At 54.4% G+C, this 21,733-nt stretch overlaps 1 protein-coding gene across 3 annotated transcripts in view; it reads right to left on the bottom strand.

Annotated features, from left to right (window-relative positions):
- Nucleotides 1–21,733, bottom strand: part of LOC140197896 (cellular tumor antigen p53-like) — an 83,270-nt gene that overhangs the window by 8,138 nt on the left and 53,399 nt on the right. For all 3 annotated transcript variants that reach the window (XM_072258479.1, XM_072258477.1, XM_072258478.1), the window contains exons 2-8: nt 10,756–10,869; nt 9,677–9,719; nt 9,160–9,399; nt 4,474–4,657; nt 3,848–3,960; nt 3,013–3,122; nt 1,980–2,119 (exon numbers count right to left, since the gene is read on the bottom strand). In XM_072258479.1, coding sequence (XP_072114580.1) covers nt 1,980–2,119; nt 3,013–3,122; nt 3,848–3,960; nt 4,474–4,657; nt 9,160–9,399; nt 9,677–9,719; nt 10,756–10,817 — 892 coding nt within the window. In that variant the 5' untranslated portion in view covers nt 10,818–10,869. The remainder of the gene's footprint in view (nt 1–1,979; nt 2,120–3,012; nt 3,123–3,847; nt 3,961–4,473; nt 4,658–9,159; nt 9,400–9,676; nt 9,720–10,755; nt 10,870–21,733) is intronic.

The following is a 21,733-nucleotide window of genomic DNA, read 5'->3' as shown; positions in this document are numbered from 1 at the left end:
GCACTCTATCTATCAATGACCGACCCATCCGCACTCTATCTATCAATGACCGACCCATCCGCACTCTATCTATCAATGACCGACCCATCCGCACTCTATCTATCAATGACCGACCCATCCGCACTCTATCTATCAATGACCGACCCATCCGCACTCTATCTATCAATGACCGACCCATCCGCACTCTATCTATCAATGACCGACCCATCCGCACTCTATCTATCAATGACCGACCCATCTGCACTCTATCTATCAATGACCGACCCATCCGCACTCTATCTATCAATGTTACAGAGAAGGCTTGTGGAAGATCATGGAGAAGTTTGGCTGCCCCAACAAGTTCATCACAATTGTCCGGCAGTTCCACGACGGTATGATGGTGAAAGTTCTGGATGACGGCAACGAGTCGGAGGCCTTCCCAGTGACAAATGGCGTCAAACAAGGCTGCGTTCTTGCCCCGACTCTGTTCAGTATGGTATTCTCTGCCATGCACCAGGAGCCACGCATCACGGTGAAGGGCCAGAACCTCCAGGCAGTTGACAACTTCACCTACCTGGGCAGCATACTCTCTCGCGCAGTGAACATAGACGCTGAAGTCAACAACAGGATTGCCAAAGCCAGCGCCGACTTTGGGAGACTCCGTGAGAACGTCTGGGAGCGGAGAGGACTCAGCCTTACCACCAAGCTGAAGGTCTACTGTGCAGTGGTCCTTACCACCCTCCTTTACGCCAGCGAGACCTGGACTGTCTACAGCAGACACGCCAAACAGCTCAACCACTTTCACCCGAGCTGTCTCCGCAGACTCCTCCACATCAGGTGGCAGGACAAAGTCCCCGACACGGAAATCCTGGAACGAGCTGGGCTCTGCAGCGTCTACACCCTCCTGCTGGAAGCCCAAGCCAGGTGGGCTGGACATGTGGTCAGAATGCCAGACAGCCGATTGCCTAAGCAGCTGCTGTACGGAGAACGGTGTCAGGGCAAGCGCTCAGTCGGGGGGCAGAAGAAACGTTACAAAGACTGCCTCAAAGCGTCCCTCAAAGGCCTGGGTGTCGACATCAACACGTGGGAGACGCTTGCCCTGGACCGTCCAGCTTGGCGCAGCAAGATCACCACAGGAGCCCGTGCAGCTGAAGTCAGGCGCATCATCGGGGCGCAACAAAAGCGTGCTGTGCGCAAGGCCCGAGCAGCATCCACTGCCACGACAGCACCCACCCACTTGTGTCCCACATGTGGGCCAGCCTTCAGGGCCCGGATTGGCCTCATCAGTCACCTCCGGACCCACAGCCACCAATCTCCCATTTGACTTTGAAGCCCTGGTCATCTTCGACTACGAAGGACGAACAACAACAACAATCAATGACCAACCCATCCGATCTCTATCTATCTATGACCGACCCATCCGCACTCTACCGATGACCGACCCATCCGCACTCTACCGATGACCGACCCATCCGCACTCTACCGATCTATGACCGACCCATCCGCACTCTACCGATCTATGACCGACCCATCCGCACTCTACCGATGACCGACCCATCCGCACTCTACCGATGACCGACCCATCCGCACTCTACCGATGACCGACCCATCCGCACTCTATCTATCTATGACCGACCCATCCGCACTCTACCGATGACCGACCCATCCGCACTCTATCTATCTATGACCGACCCATCCGCACTCTATCTATCTATGACCGACCCATCCGCACTCTATCTATCTATGACCGACCCATCCACACTCTACCGATGACCGACCCATCCACACTCTACCGATGACCGACCCATCCACACTCTACCGATGACCGACCCATCCACACTCTATCTATCTATGACTGACCCTTCCGCACTGTCAATGACTGACCCTTTCGCACTCTATCTACCAATGCCGTATGTATATGCGCTTCATATCATCTTGTACACCTGTATCGAGTTGCCTTTCAGCCGTCACTCTGAAATGTTAGGCCCTCGCTCACTCACTGCGCTTGGCCGCAGGATGGCCAGATTTCTCCGCTGACGCTCCCTGCTGCTTCTGCAGATTCTCCTCCTCGCTCTTGCGATCGCGACCGGGACAGGCGCATACTCGCACCTCGAAACACTGACGGCCGAGCAGCTGTCCACTGGGGAGGGAAACACACGGCAGGGTCAGGGCAGGCGAGCAGTTCCTGGGCAGCGCTCTGCACTCGCGACAACCGGGGTAAGACAGGGAGGAGGGTCTGCCTCTGGATGACAGAAGAAAGATCCGAGGCCAGACCACCGGAAGAACTTGAAGCTCCATGACTGGACCATAGGAGGAAAAGGGAACTCCATGATTGGACCACCGGAGGAGAGCTCCGTGTCTGGTCCACTGGAGAAAGAGGGAGCTCCATGTCTCGACCATGAAGGAGCTCCATGACTGGACCATTAGAGAAGAATTGGCGGGAGCTGCCCTGGATCCCTGTAAAACATTCAAGGTGGTGTCTCAGTGTAATCTCAGACCTCACAAGGGACAGCATTCCCTGCACAGGGTTCAGGTGGAAGGGGACAGACAGCCACAGCCTAGGATCCCAGGTGTGGATGGTGGTGAGGTGCAGATAAGGGGCTGTGGAGCAGGGGACAGGATGAGGGGGTTTGGGGAGAGGCTGACTGGACGAGGAGGGGGTTTGGGGAGAGGCTGACTGGACGAGGAGGGGGTTTGGGGAGAGGCTGACTGGACGAGGAGGGGGTTTGGGGGCTGACTGGACGAGGAGGGGGTTTGGGGGCTGACTGGACGAGGAGGGGGTTTGGGGACTGACTGGACGAGGAGGGGGTTTGGGGGCTGACTGGACGAGGAGGGGGTTTTGGGGCTGACTGGACGAGGAGGGGGTTTGGGGACTGACTGGACGAGGAGGGGGTTTGGGGACTGACTGGACGAGGAGGGGGTTTGGGGACTGACTGGACGAGGAGGTGGTATGGAGAGTGGCTGACTGGACGAGGAGGTGGTACGGGGAATGGCGGCCAGGACAAAGACGGGTGAAGGCGGATGGGGACTCACTCGGGACCCTCCAGGGTGATGATGGAAAGGATGGGCCGCCTGTTCATGCCTCCCATACAGCTGCTGTTACACATGAAGTTGTAGAGGATGGTGGTGCAGTCTGATCCCACCTGCAAGGAGAAGGCAGAATGAGTCAGTGAGAGAGGCAGCCCACGTTCTGCACCCCTAATCACTCACCCCAAACTCCAGTACAGGTGTCTATGGGGAGGTGCAGACACATCCCCCTTCTCAATCCCCTACCCCATCCCTCCGTTCTCTCCTTCCCCTCCCATCTTCCTTCCCCTAACCTCTATGCTCTCTGTTCCCCTCACACTACCTTATCTACCTTACATCTCCCTCCTCACCATTTTCCTCCCCTTTCTCTACCTCTGCTCTCCCCTCACTCTCCCGCCTTCCTCTTGCCCTCACCATTCCCCTCTACAACTCCCCTTACCATTACTGTCGTTCCCTCTCCCTCCCCCCTTGCCAACTCTCACCTCTCCACTTGCCTTCCCTTCTCCTCCTCTCCCACCCCTACCCTTGCCTCTCCTTGCCCCCCCTCGCCCTCTTACCTGTGTTTCCCGGCAAAGAGCTCCACTCCTTCAGGAATCAACACTTTCTAGCCTGGGAATTACACCCAGCTCAGCTGCTGCAGATTTTCTCGGGGGGGGGGGGGGAGGAGGGTGAGTTAATCCCAAGGAGGTGACCAGCAAACCCCCCCAAGAGGACAGACAGACACCAACGGGAAAAGGAGGCCAACACCGTCACTCTGATAGGAAGTGCCTGGACCCACTGACCACAGCCTCTCAGCCCCACAGCTCTTCGCAGCGTTCTTGCCACCGTCCCCCGCACTCACCTGCGGCGATTCATAAGGCACCAGCACACTCTGCCTCTTGCTGTGAGAGTCCTCCATGTACCTCGCTTGGCTATTCGCCTCCACTCGGATCAGGTGGCTTGGGGGCGCCGGTCCTGGGGGACGCAGGGAGGGGTCGGTCAGTAAACCTTGCTCCTCTCACCCTTCCCGAGTCAAACCGCCTCCCTTCAATCCCTCCAACCCTTAAACCCTGCCCCCCCCGCCCCCCGTGGGTTGAGTCCGGGCATTTCAAAGACATACGGGTTAGGGTTAGTGAGCTGTGGGCAGGCTACGTTGGCACCAGGTGCGTGGTGACACTTGCGGGCTGCCGCCCAGCTAATCCTTGGACTATGTTGGTCCTTGACGCAAGTGATGTATTTCACTGTATGTTTCCAGGTGCAAGCAAAGCTAATCTTAAACCTTCTCCGACCCCCCCTGCCCAGTGCTGGGGAACGTGTTGAACAAGGTGGAGTGGAAGGGCTGGTGTAGGGGAACCACCCCAGATTCTGGATTAGGATGGGGTCTGTGCAGAGCGTATACTTTCTGTACAGGGAGCAAACCCACTGCGCCACCCCGGCCGCTGTGTCTGAGCAAGTTCGGCTTGCGTCCACCTCCCCGACTCCACTCACCGTCGTTCTCCGAGCTACGCTCGTGGTGCGGGCACCGTTTCACCACCTCGGCTACGTGCTCTGACTTCTTGTAGACGGCCGTGGCGCGGAGGAGGGAGCCCGGAGGCGGTGGGGAGCTCACCCGGATCTGGACGGGGCAGGTCTTGGCCAGCTGGCAGAAAAGTTTATTCAACATGGGGGAAAACTGTGGAAAGGAGAGATGCTGGGTGAGAGGCAGAGTGGCAGCTCCACAGGTTTGTGACCATGATCCAGACAGGGGAAACGTACACATTGCAACTACTCTATCAAGCCCTGTAAGATTTTGGGGGCTCTGCTACCTAGATGATTCCTTCCTGTCACTTTGCCATTTGCTGTCAGAGTCACTGTCCATCACAGAGACTCCTATCACTTTGTGTACATACTTTGTGATTGACGTACGTAAATTAACCTTCTGTATACACGGCCAAATTCAAACAGTTAATTGTACATTTTGTTTTTACTGGATTGCTTCAATACTTACCCTTTATTAGGTACACCGGCTCACTGATACGAATATCAAATCAGCCAATCACCTGACAGCAACTCAATGCATAAAAGCATGCAGACATGGTCAAGAGGTTCAGTTGCGTGGAGGAAAATTCTGAATGGCGGGGGTGTTAGAATATCTGATTTGCTAACACCCTGTACCTTCCTTTAATTAACAAACCATCTATCTAGTGTTTGTTAGCCTCTAAGCTGTAGGGCATAACACACTGCGTAAACAAGATCAATAACTTGTCTCCGTGAATTATGGAAATACCAAAAGCTGTCTCTTGGCTGATGTCTCTCACAGTTTGTAGAATATGAAAAGTTACACAGGGATTAATGTATAAAAAAGGCTGTGACTATTGCTCTTTGGAAGACTGGTGATCATACTGTTAGCGAAACACATCTTCCCTTCTTCATGAATAAAGGTATCCTCTAGCCTCCTCAAAGTTGTGGCCAATTTACTTGTGACCAACTTTAACTGAAACTCTTCAGCAAATTATTTTCAACATGTTGTTTAGACCAAATATCAGAATGGGGAAGAAATGTGATCTAAGTGACTTTACCCATGGACTGACTGTTGGTTTGGGTATCACAGAACCTACTGACCTCCCAGGACTTTCACGCACAACAGTCTCTACCGTTTACAGAGGATGGTGCAAAAAACTAAACAAAATCCAGTGAGCAGCAGTTCTGTGGACAAGAACGCCTTGTTAGTGAGAGATCAGAGGGGAACGGCCAGATCGGTTCAAGCTGACAGTAACTCAGGTAACCACATGTTACAACAGTGGTGTGCAGAAGAGCGTCTCGGAACACAGAACACATCCAACTTTGAAGTGGATGAGCTATGGCCCAGAACACGTACACTCCGTGGCCACCTCATGAGAGGTACCTTATGCTTATTGTGTTTCTTTATGCTGCATCAGATCCATTTCATTCTCCTTCACGTCTGTGTACTGAACAACAATAACAAAACAATCTTGATGCTTCAAACCTCCCCTAATCTATGTTAGACTGAGGTTTATAGGCCTAAATCTACCTTGACAGAGAAATGAACACTCTCCCATCAAGCTTAGCATTTTGATTAACATATATTGAAGATAAAATAGGAGTAAACCTATCCTCAAAAAGTTTAAAGAACCTCACTTGACAAAGTACAGTTCCTGAGTCTTTAGCATCAAGACCCTTGTTCTAGCTAATTGCTTGTAAAATATGCACTAATATAAATCACAGCAGTTTGTCTTTTGAAACACAACTACATTCAACTGATCATTCAACGTTCCGACGACAAGAGAAGGGTTTGAGGGGGATAGTAAATGTTGGAGCAGACTCATAGGACTGAATGGCCTAATTCTGCTCTTAAGTCTTATGGCTCCCATTCCCCATCCTTCTGGGGTTCAATAAACACTCATTAGCAGCTCACCAAGCACTGCCAGCAGCACGGGCTGCTTCTCTCCTCGTCTGATCACAGCAAGCATCTCCTCCTAGTTAGGCAACCTCCCGGAGGCACTTAGTGGGTCATGCAGCATCTGCGGGGGGAAGAGTTCAATTCCATCCCCCTCCCCCCCCCCCCAGGATGCTGCTCAATCCACGGAGATTGCTCGTGTCTCCAGAGTCCAGCATCCACACTGCACTCTCTTAAGACTTTATTCTGTATTCTGTTATTGTTTTGCTTTGTTCTATCTCAACGTACTGTGTAACAACTTGATCTGAATGAACAGTATGCAAGACAAGCTTTTCACTGTATCTCCATACATGTAATTAACCAATTCCAAATTGTCCCTGAATGAAATCACCCTGCTTTTGGCACAACTGCCTGGGTCCCAAGTTTGTTCCCAAAACCGCTTGCTATCTTGATACCCTAAAATATTTCTCAGAACTTTTTGGCTCTTTGCTAGCTTTGAGATACCTGCCTTGGATCCTCTGGTTTGTTAAAGCTCGATGAAGGGTTCTGGGATAATTTACCTCTATTTCAATCCCACCCACAGTCATTTGCACCTGTGTTCTCAGTTGCTCTGTGACACCCAGTCCCCACAGGACTACAACCCGACACAACTCTTCCACAACCACGGATTACCCACACTCACTTTCCCTTTAGTCCGTTCCCTTGGCTTAACCTCTCCTGTTTGGCACAGACACAGAGGGTGAGCCTGCTCCTGGTGGTGTTCTGCTATCTGTTCTACGTTGCCCAGGGGAGTTCTTCATTCTCCCCTTCCCCGCCAGCTGCCTCTGTGATTCTAACACTCCATGCTCCCCCGACTCCACCAGCGTTCTGCAAGGACCCTCCCACGTTCTCTCCTCCTCTCCCCACTTCCTCGCTCCTTAAAACTTGTTTAACTGCGTAAGTGCTCTTGGTGCAGACAGGGGATTGAACTGGAGCGTTTACTGCCTCCCCCGACCCCCCCCCCCCCACCATAGATGCTGGATAGTAATACCTGGCCCCAACCTCCCAGGATAACTCCACTTCCCCTTCAATTCCCGGTTTTGTCAAAGGATCACGGACTGTGCCCAGTTTAAGCCTCCGGCCGTGTCGGACTGCACACACTAACCTGAAGCCTCCCGCACGGGGCTGCTGAGATGCGGATTCGCAAACGCTATTTGAGATCAGAGAGTCCCCGGCCCCCTGGCGAGGTGCTGGGACGCCCAGCCCTGGTCTCTCCCGGGTGGGCAACACCGGGAGGAGAGGGTGAATGTGGGAGGGGAGATGGGGTGCACTCACACAGGCCCCGGCTGGGCTGTGAACCAGCTGCTGCTGCATCACAAACCTGAGTAAAAGGGGAGGAGATTCTGAGAATCAACGTGCCCAGTCATGCCTGTCTGACTTTCAGAGAGGATAACACCTCTCTCTCATTCTCTCTCTGCATGTGTGTGTGTGTCTCTCTCACCCCTTTCTCCATCTCTCCCCCCATCTCACTCTCCACCCTCTTTCTCTACACCTCTGACTATCTCTTCCACCCCCGCCTTTCTCTCTTCTCTCACTCTCCCCGTCCCTCTGCATCCTTCTCATTCTCTCTCCTTTCCCCCACCTCCCTCTGTCCCCGTTGGCAGCTCTCACTAAGGGAAGAGGTGGACCCTGTGAGCACAACAATGGATGTGATGTTCTTGGAAAAGATGGTGGGAGAATCTGCACGCTCAAAGCCTCCTCACTGGGCCCACTCTGACAGAGGTAAGCCATGGTCTGTGTTCCTGCCTGGGGAATCTCGGAGAGTTGTTCCACATGCGCCAATCACCGTTTCAGCGCTGTCCTGAATGCATGGTTGAGACGGGTCTGGTTCACCAAGCCTACTATAAGGGACGTTGCAATAGAATGGGACTATTTCCACAGCCTGCCTCTCTTCTCGAGAGAGTCCCACAGTAATTCAGAGCCAACACAGGAGGGGTGTCTCCAATTGTATCTCTTTGTGGACCTAAGTGGAAAATTGATACTGGCCGTGGATATATATCAGAGACAACTGCCCCCACACTCTTCCCCAGAGCAGACAAGTGGGGTCTTTACTCTAACTGAGATTGTCCGGGAATAGAGTCGCATTCAAAAGCTGACCATTCTTCAGTACCACCCCTCCCACAGTGTGACCCCTCCCTCGGTCCCAGCCCTCCCAGTGTGACCCTCCCTCAGTACCGCCCCTCCCACAGTGTGACCCTCCCTCGGTACCACCCCTCCCACAGTGTGACTCTCCCTCGGTACCACCCCTCCCACAGTGTGACCCTCCCTCGGTACCACCCCTCCCACAGTCTGACCCTCCCTCAGTATCACCCCTCCCACAGTGTGACCCTCCCTCAGTACCACCCCTCCCACAGTCTGACCCTCCCTCAGTACCACCCCTCCCACAGTGTGACCCTCCCTCAGTATCATCCCTCCCACAGTGTGACCCTCCCACAGTGTGACCCTCCCACAGTATCACCCCTCCCAGTCTGACCCTCCCTCAGTACCACCCCTCCCACAGTGTGACCCTCCCTCAGTACCACCCCTCCCACAGTCTGACCCTCCCTCAGTATCACCCCTCCCACAGTCTGACCCTCCCTCAGTACCAGCCTTTCCCTCAGCACTGCCCCCCCTCCCCCTGAGGCAGCTGTGAACAGGAGAGTGGGTGGGTGGGTGGGCAGGGATGGCAACATTACAGGAGACCTGTGTGGTGATGCAGAGAGAGGGGTTCAGCAACACCCCCACCCAGGGCCACTAACCGTGCAGGTGACAGACTTGGCCGTGCTGGACTTCTGAAAGCGCAGCTGGAACTGGTACGGTCCCGGGTAGTTCGTGGTGGCCAGGACCGTGGAGGAGAGGGCAGCAGCAGGAACATCCATTGGCAGCCCCCCCTGGGGGGAGGAGGAAGAGGAGGCCACCAGGGACGGATCCAGCAGACCGTTTTCCACGTTCTCCACACTCAGTAGAGAGTCTTCAAGTTCCATGTTACCCAGGGTCGGCTGGAGAGAGGACACACGTGAAGATCAGCTCCAGTCCAATTCCTTACCCCAAGAAAAGACCTAATCCCCCCCAACATGGACCCCTTTCTGTCCCCTCAAAACAGAACCCATATCTCCTCACACAGTTTAACCGTTCCTTTAACCCAAAACCACCTAATATAGACCATGCCTCCCCCCCATTTGTTCCACCCCAAAATAGATGCCACATGTTGCCCTCCGCCGCCAAACGCAGTTCTACCGCCGTACCCCTCCCCTCCCTACACACACACTCACTCACCCACATTGGCATCCTCTCCTCCAGCTCCCCGGGTACATGAAGCCTGTGGGGCAGAGAGACGTGGACATGCTGACTGTTCGATTCGTGCCACAGTCGGTAAATCGCAGTGGGTGGGGGTCTGCGGCCGGTCCCCTGGGCTCAGTCAGTGATCCCTATCGGCCCCGGGGTGCTGGGCGTTGAATCCCCTACCTCCCCGCCACTCCTGGGTCTGGGGTGAGATCAGTGTCACGGGGAGAGCCACAGGGCCTCACCGTTTGGCTGTGTCCCGGCTTTAAGCTTCTACTCCCCACCCTCTCTCCACCTCCGTACTCTTTGCAGGCTGAGTCGGTGATGAAGAGGGCAAGCTCAATGATAGCATTCATTTCGAAAGGACTGGAATATAAATGTGAGCATGTTATGCTGAGGGTTTATAATGCCTTGGTCAGACCACGTTTGAAGTATTGTGAGCAGTTTTAGGCCTCAGAAATACACGAAAGGATTTGCTGGCATTGGAGAGGGCCCGGGGAGGTTTATAAGAATGGCCCAGGAATGTGGGGGGGGGGGGGGGGAGTTTCGAAGGCTCGGGATCTGTAATCACTGGAGCTTAGTAGAATAAGCGGCGGGTGGTCTCATTGAAATCTATCGAATAGTGAAAGACCTGGATAAAGTGAAGATGTTTCCTACAGTGGTTAAGCCCAGCTCAGAATAGAAAGACATCCCTTTAGGACAGAGATGAGGAGGAATTTCTTTAGCCAGAGGGAGGAGCAGCAGTGGAGGCAAGTCACTTGGTATATTTAAAGTGGAAGTTGCCAGGTTCTTGATTAGTCGGGGAATCAAATATTGTGGGGAAAGCAGGAGAATACGTTGAGGGCAATAATACATCAGCTGTGACTGAATGACGGAGCAGTCTCAGTGAGCTCAATGGCCTAATTCCATCCCTACGTCTTATGGTGTGATGCTTTACGCCTCAGTATGGAGGATTTGCAGTCAGTGCTCTGGGTTGTGCGATGGGTGTCTTTTATCGGGCCAGGACTGTGTGCGTGGTTGGAGGGCTGAACTGTCACCGCTGGGAAAACTATGCCCGTCAGTCAGAGACTCACGATTCCCATAGCTGGCGAAAAGTCTCCTGGCTCAGTGGCTCTTCCAGCTGACTTTCCGACATGGCGACGAGATGTCAGTGGAGTCTTCTCGCAGGATTGGCAGGATTGTCGCAGCTGGGAGGACAGAGAGAGAGAGAGAGAGAGAGATTAAAGTTAGAGGTGTCTTTCAGACCTAGAAAAAGTGTAGGAGGAGCCTGATTCTGCCCCAGACTGGGCCAGCTAGAGGTTAACCTGGGGTGGGTGTGATGGGACAAAGAAACCTGAACCTGTTTTGTACCCTGGGAAGACCAAAGGGAAACTGTGCCCCTAACATGTTGCTGTTCCCTTCTCTCTCGTGGAGTCTGTCACCGGTGGCACATTTCACCGTGTGCGAGGACTGTGCTGGCAAATAGCATCAACGTAATATTCCCACAACTTACCAACCGTAACCCATTTGTCTTTGGAGCACCCGGAGGAAACCCACACGGTTATGGGGGGAAGGTACAACATCCTTGTAAAGAGCGGTGGGAATTTGACCCGGGTCAATGTGCGGTGAACTCTGCTTTGCAGCTAACGCATATTCTCACTGCCCTGGGAGACAGAAACAACAAATGGGCTCCATCCTGTGGCTAACACACTGCTCTTTCCTTAAGCCCGTTTTCGTTACTTCCTTCAGCATCTGTCAGAACATGATTTACACCGTTTCTAGCTTCATTCTTTTGCTAACCCGTCTACTTAAACTCCCAGATAGGGATAATGAGTAAGAAAGTAAGAGAATGTTTGGATTCTGAGGCCCTAGATCAAACTCAAAGCTGGGGAACCCTTTGCCAAATCCTGCGTGGAACTCTCTGTAAACAGCTACAGCTGCAGGTTGGCACTACAGTACTGTGCAAAAGTCTTTGGCACATATACTATATCTGGCTAGGGTGCTTAAGATGTTTGCACAGCACTGCAGGAATTTGACATATTGCACTGTACTGCTGCTGCAAAAAACAAACAAATTTCATGACATATGTGAGTGATTATAGACCTGATTCTGAGATGGGTCTCTATTGTGGACTGAGAGTGGGAAGTGGGCAGCGAGAGGGGAATACAGTGGCATGCAAAAGTCTGGGCACCCCGGTCAAAATTTCTGTTACTGTGAATAGCTAAGCGAGTAAAAGATGACCTGATTTCCAAAAGGCATAAAGTTAAAGATGACACATTTCTTTAATATTTTAAGCAAGAAAACTTTTTTAATTTCTATCTTTTTCAGTTTCAAAATAACAAAAAAGGAAAAGGGCTCTAAGCAAAAGTTTGGACACCCTGCATGGTCAGTACTTAGTAACACTCCCTTTGGCAAGTATCACAGCTTGTAAACGCTTTCTGTAGCCAGCTGAGAGTCCTTCAATTCTTGTTTGGGAGACTTTCACCCATTCTTCCTTGCAAAAGGCTTCTAGTTCTGTGAGGTTCTTGGGCCGTCTTGCATGCACTGCTCTTTTGAGGTCTATCCACAGATTCTCGATGATGTTTAGGTTGGGGGACTGTGAGGGCCATGGGCAAAACCTTCAGCTTGCGTCTCTTGAGATAGTCCATTGTGGATTTTGAGGTGTGTTTAGGTTCATTATCCCGTTGTAGAAGCCATCCTCTTTTCAGCTTCAATTTTTTTTTCCACAGACGGTGTGATGTTTGCTTCCAGAATTTGCTGGTATTTAATTGAATTCATTCTTCCCTCTACCAGTGAAATGTTCCCAGTGCCACTGGCTGCAACACAAGCCCAAAGCATGATCGATCCACCCCGGTGCTTAACAGTTGGAGACGGGTCCTTTTCATGAAATTCTGCACGCTTTTTTCTCCAAACATACCTTTGCTCATTGTGGCCAAGAAGTTCTATTTTAACTTCATCAGTCCACAGGACTTGTTTCCAAAATGCATCAGGCTTGTTTAGATGTTCCTTTGAACCTTTTGAATAGAACTTTTTGGCCGCAATGAGCAAAACTGTGTTCAGAATTTTGTTAAGTCTAACCTATTTTAAAAAAATTATTTACTTTTTCAACAATTTTTACATTATTCTTAGAATACAATACAATCCTTGGGACAATGTAGCCATACTCTCACTCTGTGTCTAACCCCGGGTGTGTGATGGGATGGCGTGGAGGGAGCTTCACCCTGTGTCCGACCCCGGGAGTGTGTGATGGGAAAGTGTGGAGGGAGGGTCACTCTGTGTCTGACACCGGGAGTGTATGATGGGACAGTGTGGAGGTAGTTTCTGACTCTGCTTCTGACCCCGGGAGTGTGTGATGGGACAGTGTGGAGGGAGTTTCACTCTGTTTCTGACCCCGGGAGTGTGTGATGGGACAGTGTGGAGGGAGGGTCACTCTGTGTCTGACCCCGGGAGTGTGTGATGGGACAGTGTGGAGGGAGCTTCACTCTGTGTCTGACCCTGGGTGTGTGTGATGGGACAGTGTGGAGGGAGCTTCACTCTGTGTCTGACCCCGGGAGTGTGTGATGGGACAGTGTGGAGGGAGATTCACTCTGTGTCTGACCCCGGGAGTGTGTGATGGGACAGTGTGGAGGGAGCTTCACTCTGTGTCTGACCCCGGGAGTGTGTGATGGGACAGTGTGGAGGGAGCTTCACTCTGTGTCTGACCCCGGGAGTGTGTGATGGGACAGTGTGGAGGGAGCTTCACTCTGTGTCTGACCCCGGGAGTGTGTGATGGGACTGTGTGGAGGGAGATTCACTGTGTGTCTGACCCCGGGAGTGTGTAATGGGACTGTGTGGAGGTAGTTTCTGACTCTGTGTCTGACCCCGGGAGTGTGTGATGGGATGGTGTGGAGGGAGATTCACTCTGTGTCTGACCCTGGGAGTGTGTGATGGGATGGTGTAGAGGGAGCTTCACTCTGTGTCTGACCCCGGGAGTATGTGATGGGACAGTGTGGAGGGAGATTCACTCTGTGTCTGACCCCGGGAGTGTGTGATGGGACAGTGTGGAGGGAGATTCACTCTGTTTCTGACCCCGGGAGTGTGTGATGGGACGGTGTGGAGGAAGCTTCACTCTGTTTCTGACCCCTTTTTTTTTTTTTCTTTATATTTTTTTTTAACAAAATTCTTTATTACAAATGTCGGTGCTATACAATATTTACAAACCCAGTGAATAACACATTTACTACACTACAAACAGACAATACATGTTAAACCAATATATTGCCATCCTCGTCAATGATGGCATTTACACCCCGCGGAGCCCAACGGTCCCGGAACATCTCGACGGTCGCCGTGGACTGCGCGTATTCCTTTTCAATGTTCACCCGGGCTCGAACATACCCCCTAAACATAGCCAGGCAGTCCGCCCGGGGAGAACCTCCTGCCACCCTTTTCCAGGAGCCACGGATGGCAATTTTCGCCTGCCCCAGGAGCAAGTTGACAAGGACATCCTTATCCCTCTGTGCCCCCCTCCTTACTGGATGACCATATATGAATAGGGTGGGACTGAAATGCAACCAGAAGGCGAGAAGCAGCCCACGCAAATACGCGAAAAGGGGCTGCAGCCTCACACACTCCACGTACATATGGTACACGGTCTCCTCCAGCCCGCAGAAGTGACACGCGGCTGGGAGATCCGTGTACAAACTAAAGAACTTATTGCAGGGCACCGCTTTATGCAGCACCCTCCAGCCGAGATCCCCAAGGTGCATGGGAAGGACTCCCTTGTAGAGGGACTTCCACTGGGGACCCCCCTCACCTCCAGGTGGAAAGACCGACCGCCATGGCGTGTCGGGACGGTGGACAAATGCTAGGAAGTGGAGGGTGTGGAGCAGCAGCCCATAAAGGTACCTCCTGCCTGCATCCCTAAATGGGATTGTGGGTGTTGATGAAAGACGGCTCAAGTTGTGTGGATTCGTCTCTCGGGTAAGGCTGCGGGGCCTGGGCCCGATGAGCAGCTCAGCCCGAGTCGTTCCACACACCTGAGCCGCACTGACATCCGTTGAGACAGGGCAAGGGTCGGCCAGGACCCCGCCCTCTGCCAGAGGAGGGGATTCCCGGCCTGAGGCAACCATGTTCCAGACTCTCAGTAGGTCCTGATAGAAGCCGGGCAGCCTCTGCAAAGCAGCACGGCTGACGCCCGCCGGTGGTAGCTGCATATCTTCGGCAAGACAGCAGCCCCTCCGGAGGAAGAAAGTCGCCAACACGTGCCACCTGGGAGGGTGCTCGGCGTACAGGAATCTCTGCAGCGTCCTGAGGCGGAGAGCCGCCAGTCGTGTGCGTACACACACCAGCGACTGTCCGCCCTCTCCTTCTGGGAGACTCAGAACCGCTGCAGAGACCCAGTGCTTCCTGTTTCCCCAGAAGAAGTCCACTAGCTTCCTCTGCATTCTTGCGACAAAAGGGGCAGGGGGGGCCAAGGTGACCATCCGGTACCACAACATGGAGGCCACCAGCTGGTTTATGACCACCACCCTGCCTCGATAGGAAAGCACCCTGAGAAGGCCTGACCAGCGCCCTAGCCGGGCCATGACCTTTGTCTCCAGGTCCTGCCAGTTCGCCAGCCAGGTCTCCCCAGAAGGACTCAGGTAGACTCCCAGATAGAGAAGACGTCTGGTGCTCCACTCAAAAGCTCTCATCTCCTCCGGCAGGGAGTCCACCTGCCACTGGCCTACTAAGAGTCCGGAACATTTCGCCCAGTTGAGCCTGGCGGAGGATGCCGCCGAGAAAACATCTTGGCACTCGCGCATCCTCCGCAGGTCACAGGGGTCTGTCATCATGAGGAGTACGTCATCGGCGTAGGCCGAGAGGACGACCCCCATGTCCGGTTCGCGCAGAACCAGACCTGTCAGCCTTCGCCGAAGAAGGCCGAGGAATGGCTCGACACAGATCGCATAGAGTTGACCGGACATGGGGCACCCTTGACGCACTCCTCTTCGGAAGTGGATAGGTCCTGTCAATGATCCATTAATTTTAACTAGGCACTCTGCGGCAGAGTACAGGAGCCGAACTCGGGCCACAAAGTGTGGTCCGAGCCCAAAAGCCTGCAGGGTGCCCACCAGGAAACTGTGGTCCACCCGGTCAAAAGCCTTCTCCTGGTCAAGAGAAAGAAACGCTGCCGGGGTCCCAGTCTCCTGGAGTAGGTGGATCAGGTCCCGTACTAGGTGGACATTGTCCTGGATGGAGCGGCCCGGGACTGTATAAGATTGGTCAGGATGGACCACCTGTCCAATTACCGAACCCAGACGGTTGGCCATTGCCCGGGCGAAGATCTTGTAGTCCACGCACAAGAGGGAGACCGGCCGCCAGTTCTTTAGCAGGCGGAGGTCTCCCTTCTTGGGCAGTAGGACCACAACAGCTCTCCGCCATGAGAGGGGCATTTCTCCAGTGGCTAGGCTCTCCCCTAGGACAAGGCTATAATCATCCCCCAGGACATCCCAAAAAGCCTGATAAAACTCAACACTCAGTCCATCCAAACCAGGGGACTTGCCCCTCCGGAGTTGCCGAAGGGCAGTGGACAGCTCCTCCCGAGTCAGGGGGGCATCCAGACGCACAGCGTCCTCTGGGCTGACCTTCGGCAAATCCTCCCAGACCTCATTACACGCCTCCGCATTTGACGGATCAGGCGAGAATAAGGACCGATAGAATGAACGGACCTCGTTGTTAATTCCATCAGGGTCCGTGATGGAGGAGCCATCAGCAGCCAGCAGCTCCACTAGCTGCTTTTGAACTCCCCGCCACCTTTCCAACGAGTAGAAGAAGGGTGAGCCACGGTCCAAATCCTGCAGCATTTGGATCCGTGACCTCACGTACGCACCTCGGGACTGCTGGAGCTGCAGGTTCCTTAGTGCGTCCTTCTTCTCCTGGTATTCCTGCCACAGCTGTTGGTCTCCAGCGGTCGGACCGAGGCGGGACTCCAGGTCAAGCAACGCTCTCTCAAGCCGCTCAACCTCAGAGCTCCGCCTCTTTGTCGACCCCCTAGTGTACTCCCGACATAAAAACCGGATGTGGGCTTTGCCCACATCCCACCATAGCCGTAGGGAGCAGAAATCTCTCCGCCTCTCCTTCCAGGAGACCCAGAAAGCTCGGAACGAATCCCGGAATCGGCTGTCCTCCAGCAGCCGGTTGTTAAAATGCCAATACCCGGATCCCACCCGAGGGTGTAGTGGAATAAATTCCATCCACACAAGGTGATGATCCGAGCACGACACCGGCCGCATGGAGGACGCCGAAACGCGGGAGACGTAGGCCCGAGAGATGTAAATGCGGTCTATCCTGGAACCTCCTTCTCTAGACCTTCTCGCGAAGGCGCAAGAGTTGGGGTGAAGATTCCGCCAGCTGTCCACCAAGTCAAAGGAGCCGACTAGCTCCTTTAACTTTTTTGCCGATGCTGGGTCGCGTTGGAGGCCCGAACGGTCCTCCGCCTCGAGGGTACAATTGAAATCTCCCCCGAGGATGACGCAATCCCCAGGGTCGATGGAGCTCAGCAGGGTGGACAGCTGGCAGAATAGGCGCGTCTGCATCACACCGCGCCTGGGAGCATACACATTGATAAAATGCAATGGTACGCCATCCAGGCGCACAACCAGGTGGAGCAGACGGCCGGGCACAACGTCCTGGACTCTTTCAATTACTGGCTGGAAGGTCGGGGCCAACAGGATCGCCACCCCGCTAGAAATGGAGCTGAGGTGACTCATGTAGACCCCGCCCCGCCACTCCAGGAGCCAAGCAGACTCGTCCCCAGGGATGGTATGGGTTTCCTGCAGGAAACTCACCGTATACCGCCCATCCCTGAGGGCTGAGAGATTGTTATGCCTGCGAAGAGGACCCCTGCTGCCGTTTACGTTGAGACTAGCTATGGTAAGCTTCATGGCGGGAGCACACTAGGGCTCAGCAGCTGTGCCCATTTCGGTGAGAGCGGAGGCGCCCTCCACCACACTGTCCGGAAAGAAAGCAAGGTTACTTTTTGCCTTCCGGGCTCGAGCGGTACCAGCGACACCCTGTGACCCACCATCCCCCGTAGGAGCGAGGCTGCTTCTCCCTCTAATGTCCCTTACTAGGTCATCTAGGAAGGATTTTAGTTGCCGTCTGTCGTTCCCCGCCACCGCATTCCTCTTTCCCTTTCCCTTTCGTCCGAGGATGACTCGCAGGGACCTCACCAGCCTCGGCATGCTGGGCCAGCGTAGCGAGGCTAGTTGAGGCCGGTGCTTGGCACCCTCAGAGGTAAGAATAAAAAACTTAATTTCCTCTACAGGTATCAATGGGGACTTCTCAGGAGGGGTGAGGATGTCCATTATTTCACTATCGAAAGAGTCCCCCTCCAACCCGTCACTGCAGACAGAATCCCCATCGGCCTCCCCGCATGTTCCAAAAGATGGCTGCGCTTGTGACCCATACCGCGCAGCGGGCACCTCGCTCTTACCTGCCCGCTCCACCGTCGCATCAGCCTCATCCACATTTGCGACAGTGGAGGGACAATCCCCAGGGACTCCCTGCAAGTCATTAATTGCTGGGGTCGACGTGCACAGAAAAACGCCCTCCCCAGGGGGCAGGCATAGAGGGGAACCCGGCACCTTTGGTCCAAGGGATTCACAAGCAGCCTGGTGCTGAGAATGAGAGAGCTTTGTCTCGTCTCCTCTTACATTATTCGGTACACTGGCCTCCAGAGAGGCGCTGACTTGTAGGTCCTGGGTGGAGGCCTCCAGGGCTGCCTCATTTGTGCAAACAGGGCTATCACAAGCTATTTGCACAACCACACCATCTTCCCCAGGACTGGTGGCTACATCTGGGGACTCAGGTTTAGAACCAACCCCTACCCGGATTCCCAACCCTTCCTGGGACTCCTCCGCATCTACATCCCCTGCCCTCTTGCGGGAACGTTCCCTTCTCCTCTTCACACCGGAGGAGCACACAGGTGCAGGCTTCACCGATGGGGCGGCGCTCTCTGTTTCCATCGCCCCGTCTGCTTGCGCACCTCCCCGAGCCCCACGCTCCACTTCAGGCGAAATGGGCGTGAGCTCTGCAGCCTCAAAGGCCCGCTTCTTACTGTGTTTGGATTTCCCCTTTGCCTTCTTACTCCGCACAGACTCCACCCCGTCCCCCACCTGAACCACAGGGAGAGGAGCAGGGACCGACCCAACCGTAGGAGTGGAGGTAGGGGTAGGGGCAGGGGCAGGGTGAGGGGCTGGGGCAGGATTACGGGCGGGGGCAGGGTCAGATGCAGGCGCAGATGCACGTGCAGGAGTAGGATCAGGGGGAGAGGTAGCTGGGGCACTGGTGCCCGAAATGGGCTCCCTCGGGTTCCGGCCGGCAGGACAGTCCCTCCGAAAGTGCCCCACCCCCCTGCACGCATGGCACCGCGGGCGCTCGGAGCTCCAGTACACCTGATAATCCACTCCCTCATGCCGGACAGTAAACCGGCCCTCAACATCGTCCTCCCTTTCCAGCTGCATGAATACCTGACGCCGGAAAGAGATTACGGTGCGGAGGGTGCGTCTCTTAAATTTGTGTCGGATGGCAGTGATCTCCGACCTTACTTGCCCTAAACGGGCCAGTGGGGGTAGCAAGTCCTCATTTGGAATGAAAGGCTTAACATGCCCAAGCACGATACGTTGCGTGGGGGCTGTCACCAGCTCCATAGGTAAAAAGATGTTGTCTACCGTGACTCCCCTGCTTAGGGCCCGGTGCACTAGCTCTTCATTCACCAGATAAAACACCGCCTTTCCAAACTCCTTCTCGGTGGCCAGAATACCACCTTTCCCAACAAGGTCCTCCATTGCCTCCGTACACTTTTCTAGTGTCATTCCAGGGCGCAAAATACATTGCACCCCACGTTCCACCTTCACCGACCGAAAAAGGGCGTTGTCCGAGGCCGGGGAGGCAGCCGCCCTTGCGTAACTCCCCGAAGGCCCGCGACTCCCTGGAGACCAGTCCGGCATGCTGGCGCTCTTTCCAGTCCGAGAATCCTACAGCGGTGCCGGTTAGAAGTCCTGGAACGAGTCGGATAACTGGCCGGGAAAGTTTGCAGTCGACAGTTCTTCGCTGGCTCGACGCCAGGAAAGGCTCCGTCGGACTTGCAGAGACCCAGGCCGGGAGAGGCCGAAACGTCCTTCCGGATGCTCCGGCACCGACACCGGACGAAAATCAGGAAAACAATGGAGGAGGAACGTTGCCCCGATGTCAATGGGGGGGAACGACGGCGTTTGCCTCCGGTTTTGGAGCGAACCGGCTTCCTGGCGAGTTGCCAGCGGCCGCAGCTGGGAGCTACGCAGTTAGCAGCCGCCGACAAACCCAGCCCAAAACGGCAGTAAAACTGCACACCGAGTTTCCACACCAGCGCCGTCACTCACTCGGTTGTCCAAGAGACTTTTAGAGCCACCTCCAAAGTATTCCACGAACTTTATCCAGTAGTTTTGCCTCGATTTCTCCCAGCTCAGTCAGCACAGCTCCTCTCTGTGTCTGACCCTGGGAGTGTGTGATGGGACAGTGTGGAGGGAGATTCACTCTGTGTCTGACCCCTTTTTTTTTTTTTTTTTTTTTTTTTTTTCAAAATTCTTTATTACAAATGTCGGTGCCATACAATATTTACAAACCCAGTGAATAACACATTTACTACACTACAAACAGACAATACATGTTAAACCAATATATTGCCATCCTCGTCAATGATGGCATTTACACCCCGCGGAGCCCAACGGTCCCGGAACATCTCGACGGTCGCCGTGGACTGTGCGTATTCCTTTTCAATGTTCACCCGGGCTCGAACATACCCCCTAAACATAGCCAGGCAGTCCGCCCGGGGAGAACCTCCTGCCACCCTTTTCCAGGAGCCACGGATGGCAATTTTCGCCAGCCCCAGGAGCAAGTTGACAAGGACATCCTCATCCCTCTGTGCCCCCCTCCTTACTGGATGACCATATATGAATAGGGTGGGACTGAAATGCAACCAGAAGGCGAGAAGCAGCCCACGCAAATACGCGAAAAGGGGCTGCAGCCTCACACACTCCACGTACATATGGTACACGGTCTCCTCCAGCCCGCAGAAGTGACACGCGGCTGGGAGATCCGTGTACAAACTAAAGAACTTATTGCAGGGCACCGCTTTATGCAGCACCCTCCAGCCGAGATCCCCAAGGTGCATGGGAAGGACTCCCTTGTAGAGGGACTTCCACTGGGGACCCCCCTCACCTCCAGGTGGAAAGACCGACCGCCATGGCGTGTCGGGACGGTGGACAAATGCTAGGAAGTGGAGGGTGTGGAGCAGCAGCCCATAAAGGTACCTCCTGCCTGCATCCCTAAATGGGATTGTGGGTGTTGATGAAAGACGGCTCAAGTTGTGTGGATTCGTCTCTCGGGTAAGGCTGCGGGGCCTGGGCCCGATGAGCAGCTCAGCCCGAGTCGTTCCACACACCTGAGCCGCACTGACATCCGTTGAGACAGGGCAAGGGTCGGCCAGGACCCCGCCCTCTGCCAGAGGAGGGGATTCCCGGCCTGAGGCAACCATGTTCCAGACTCTCAGTAGGTCCTGATAGAAGCCGGGCAGCCTCTGCAAAGCAGCACGGCTGACGCCCGCCGGTGGTAGCTGCATATCTTCGGCAAGACAGCAGCCCCTCCGGAGGAAGAAAGTCGCCAACACGTGCCACCTGGGAGGGTGCTCGGCGTACAGGAATCTCTGCAGCGTCCTGAGGCGGAGAGCCGCCAGTCGTGTGCGTACACACACCAGCGACTGTCCGCCCTCTCCTTCTGGGAGACTCAGGACCGCTGCAGAGACCCAGTGCTTCCTGTTTCCCCAGAAGAAGTCCACTAGCTTCCTCTGCATTCTTGCGACAAAAGGGGCAGGGGGGGCCAAGGTGACCATCCGGTACCACAACATGGAGGCCACCAGCTGGTTTATGACCACCACCCTGCCTCGATAGGAAAGCACCCTGAGAAGGCCTGACCAGCGCCCTAGCCGGGCCATGACCTTTGTCTCCAGGTCCTGCCAGTTCGCCAGCCAGGTCTCCCCAGAAGGACTCAGGTAGACTCCCAGATAGAGAA

This window comes from Mobula birostris, chromosome 5, assembly GCF_030028105.1.
Source record: "Mobula birostris isolate sMobBir1 chromosome 5, sMobBir1.hap1, whole genome shotgun sequence".
NCBI lineage: Eukaryota > Metazoa > Chordata > Chondrichthyes > Myliobatiformes > Myliobatidae > Mobula > Mobula birostris.
Note: the sequence above shows the minus strand (reverse complement) of the source record. Positions and strands in the feature narration are given on the sequence as shown.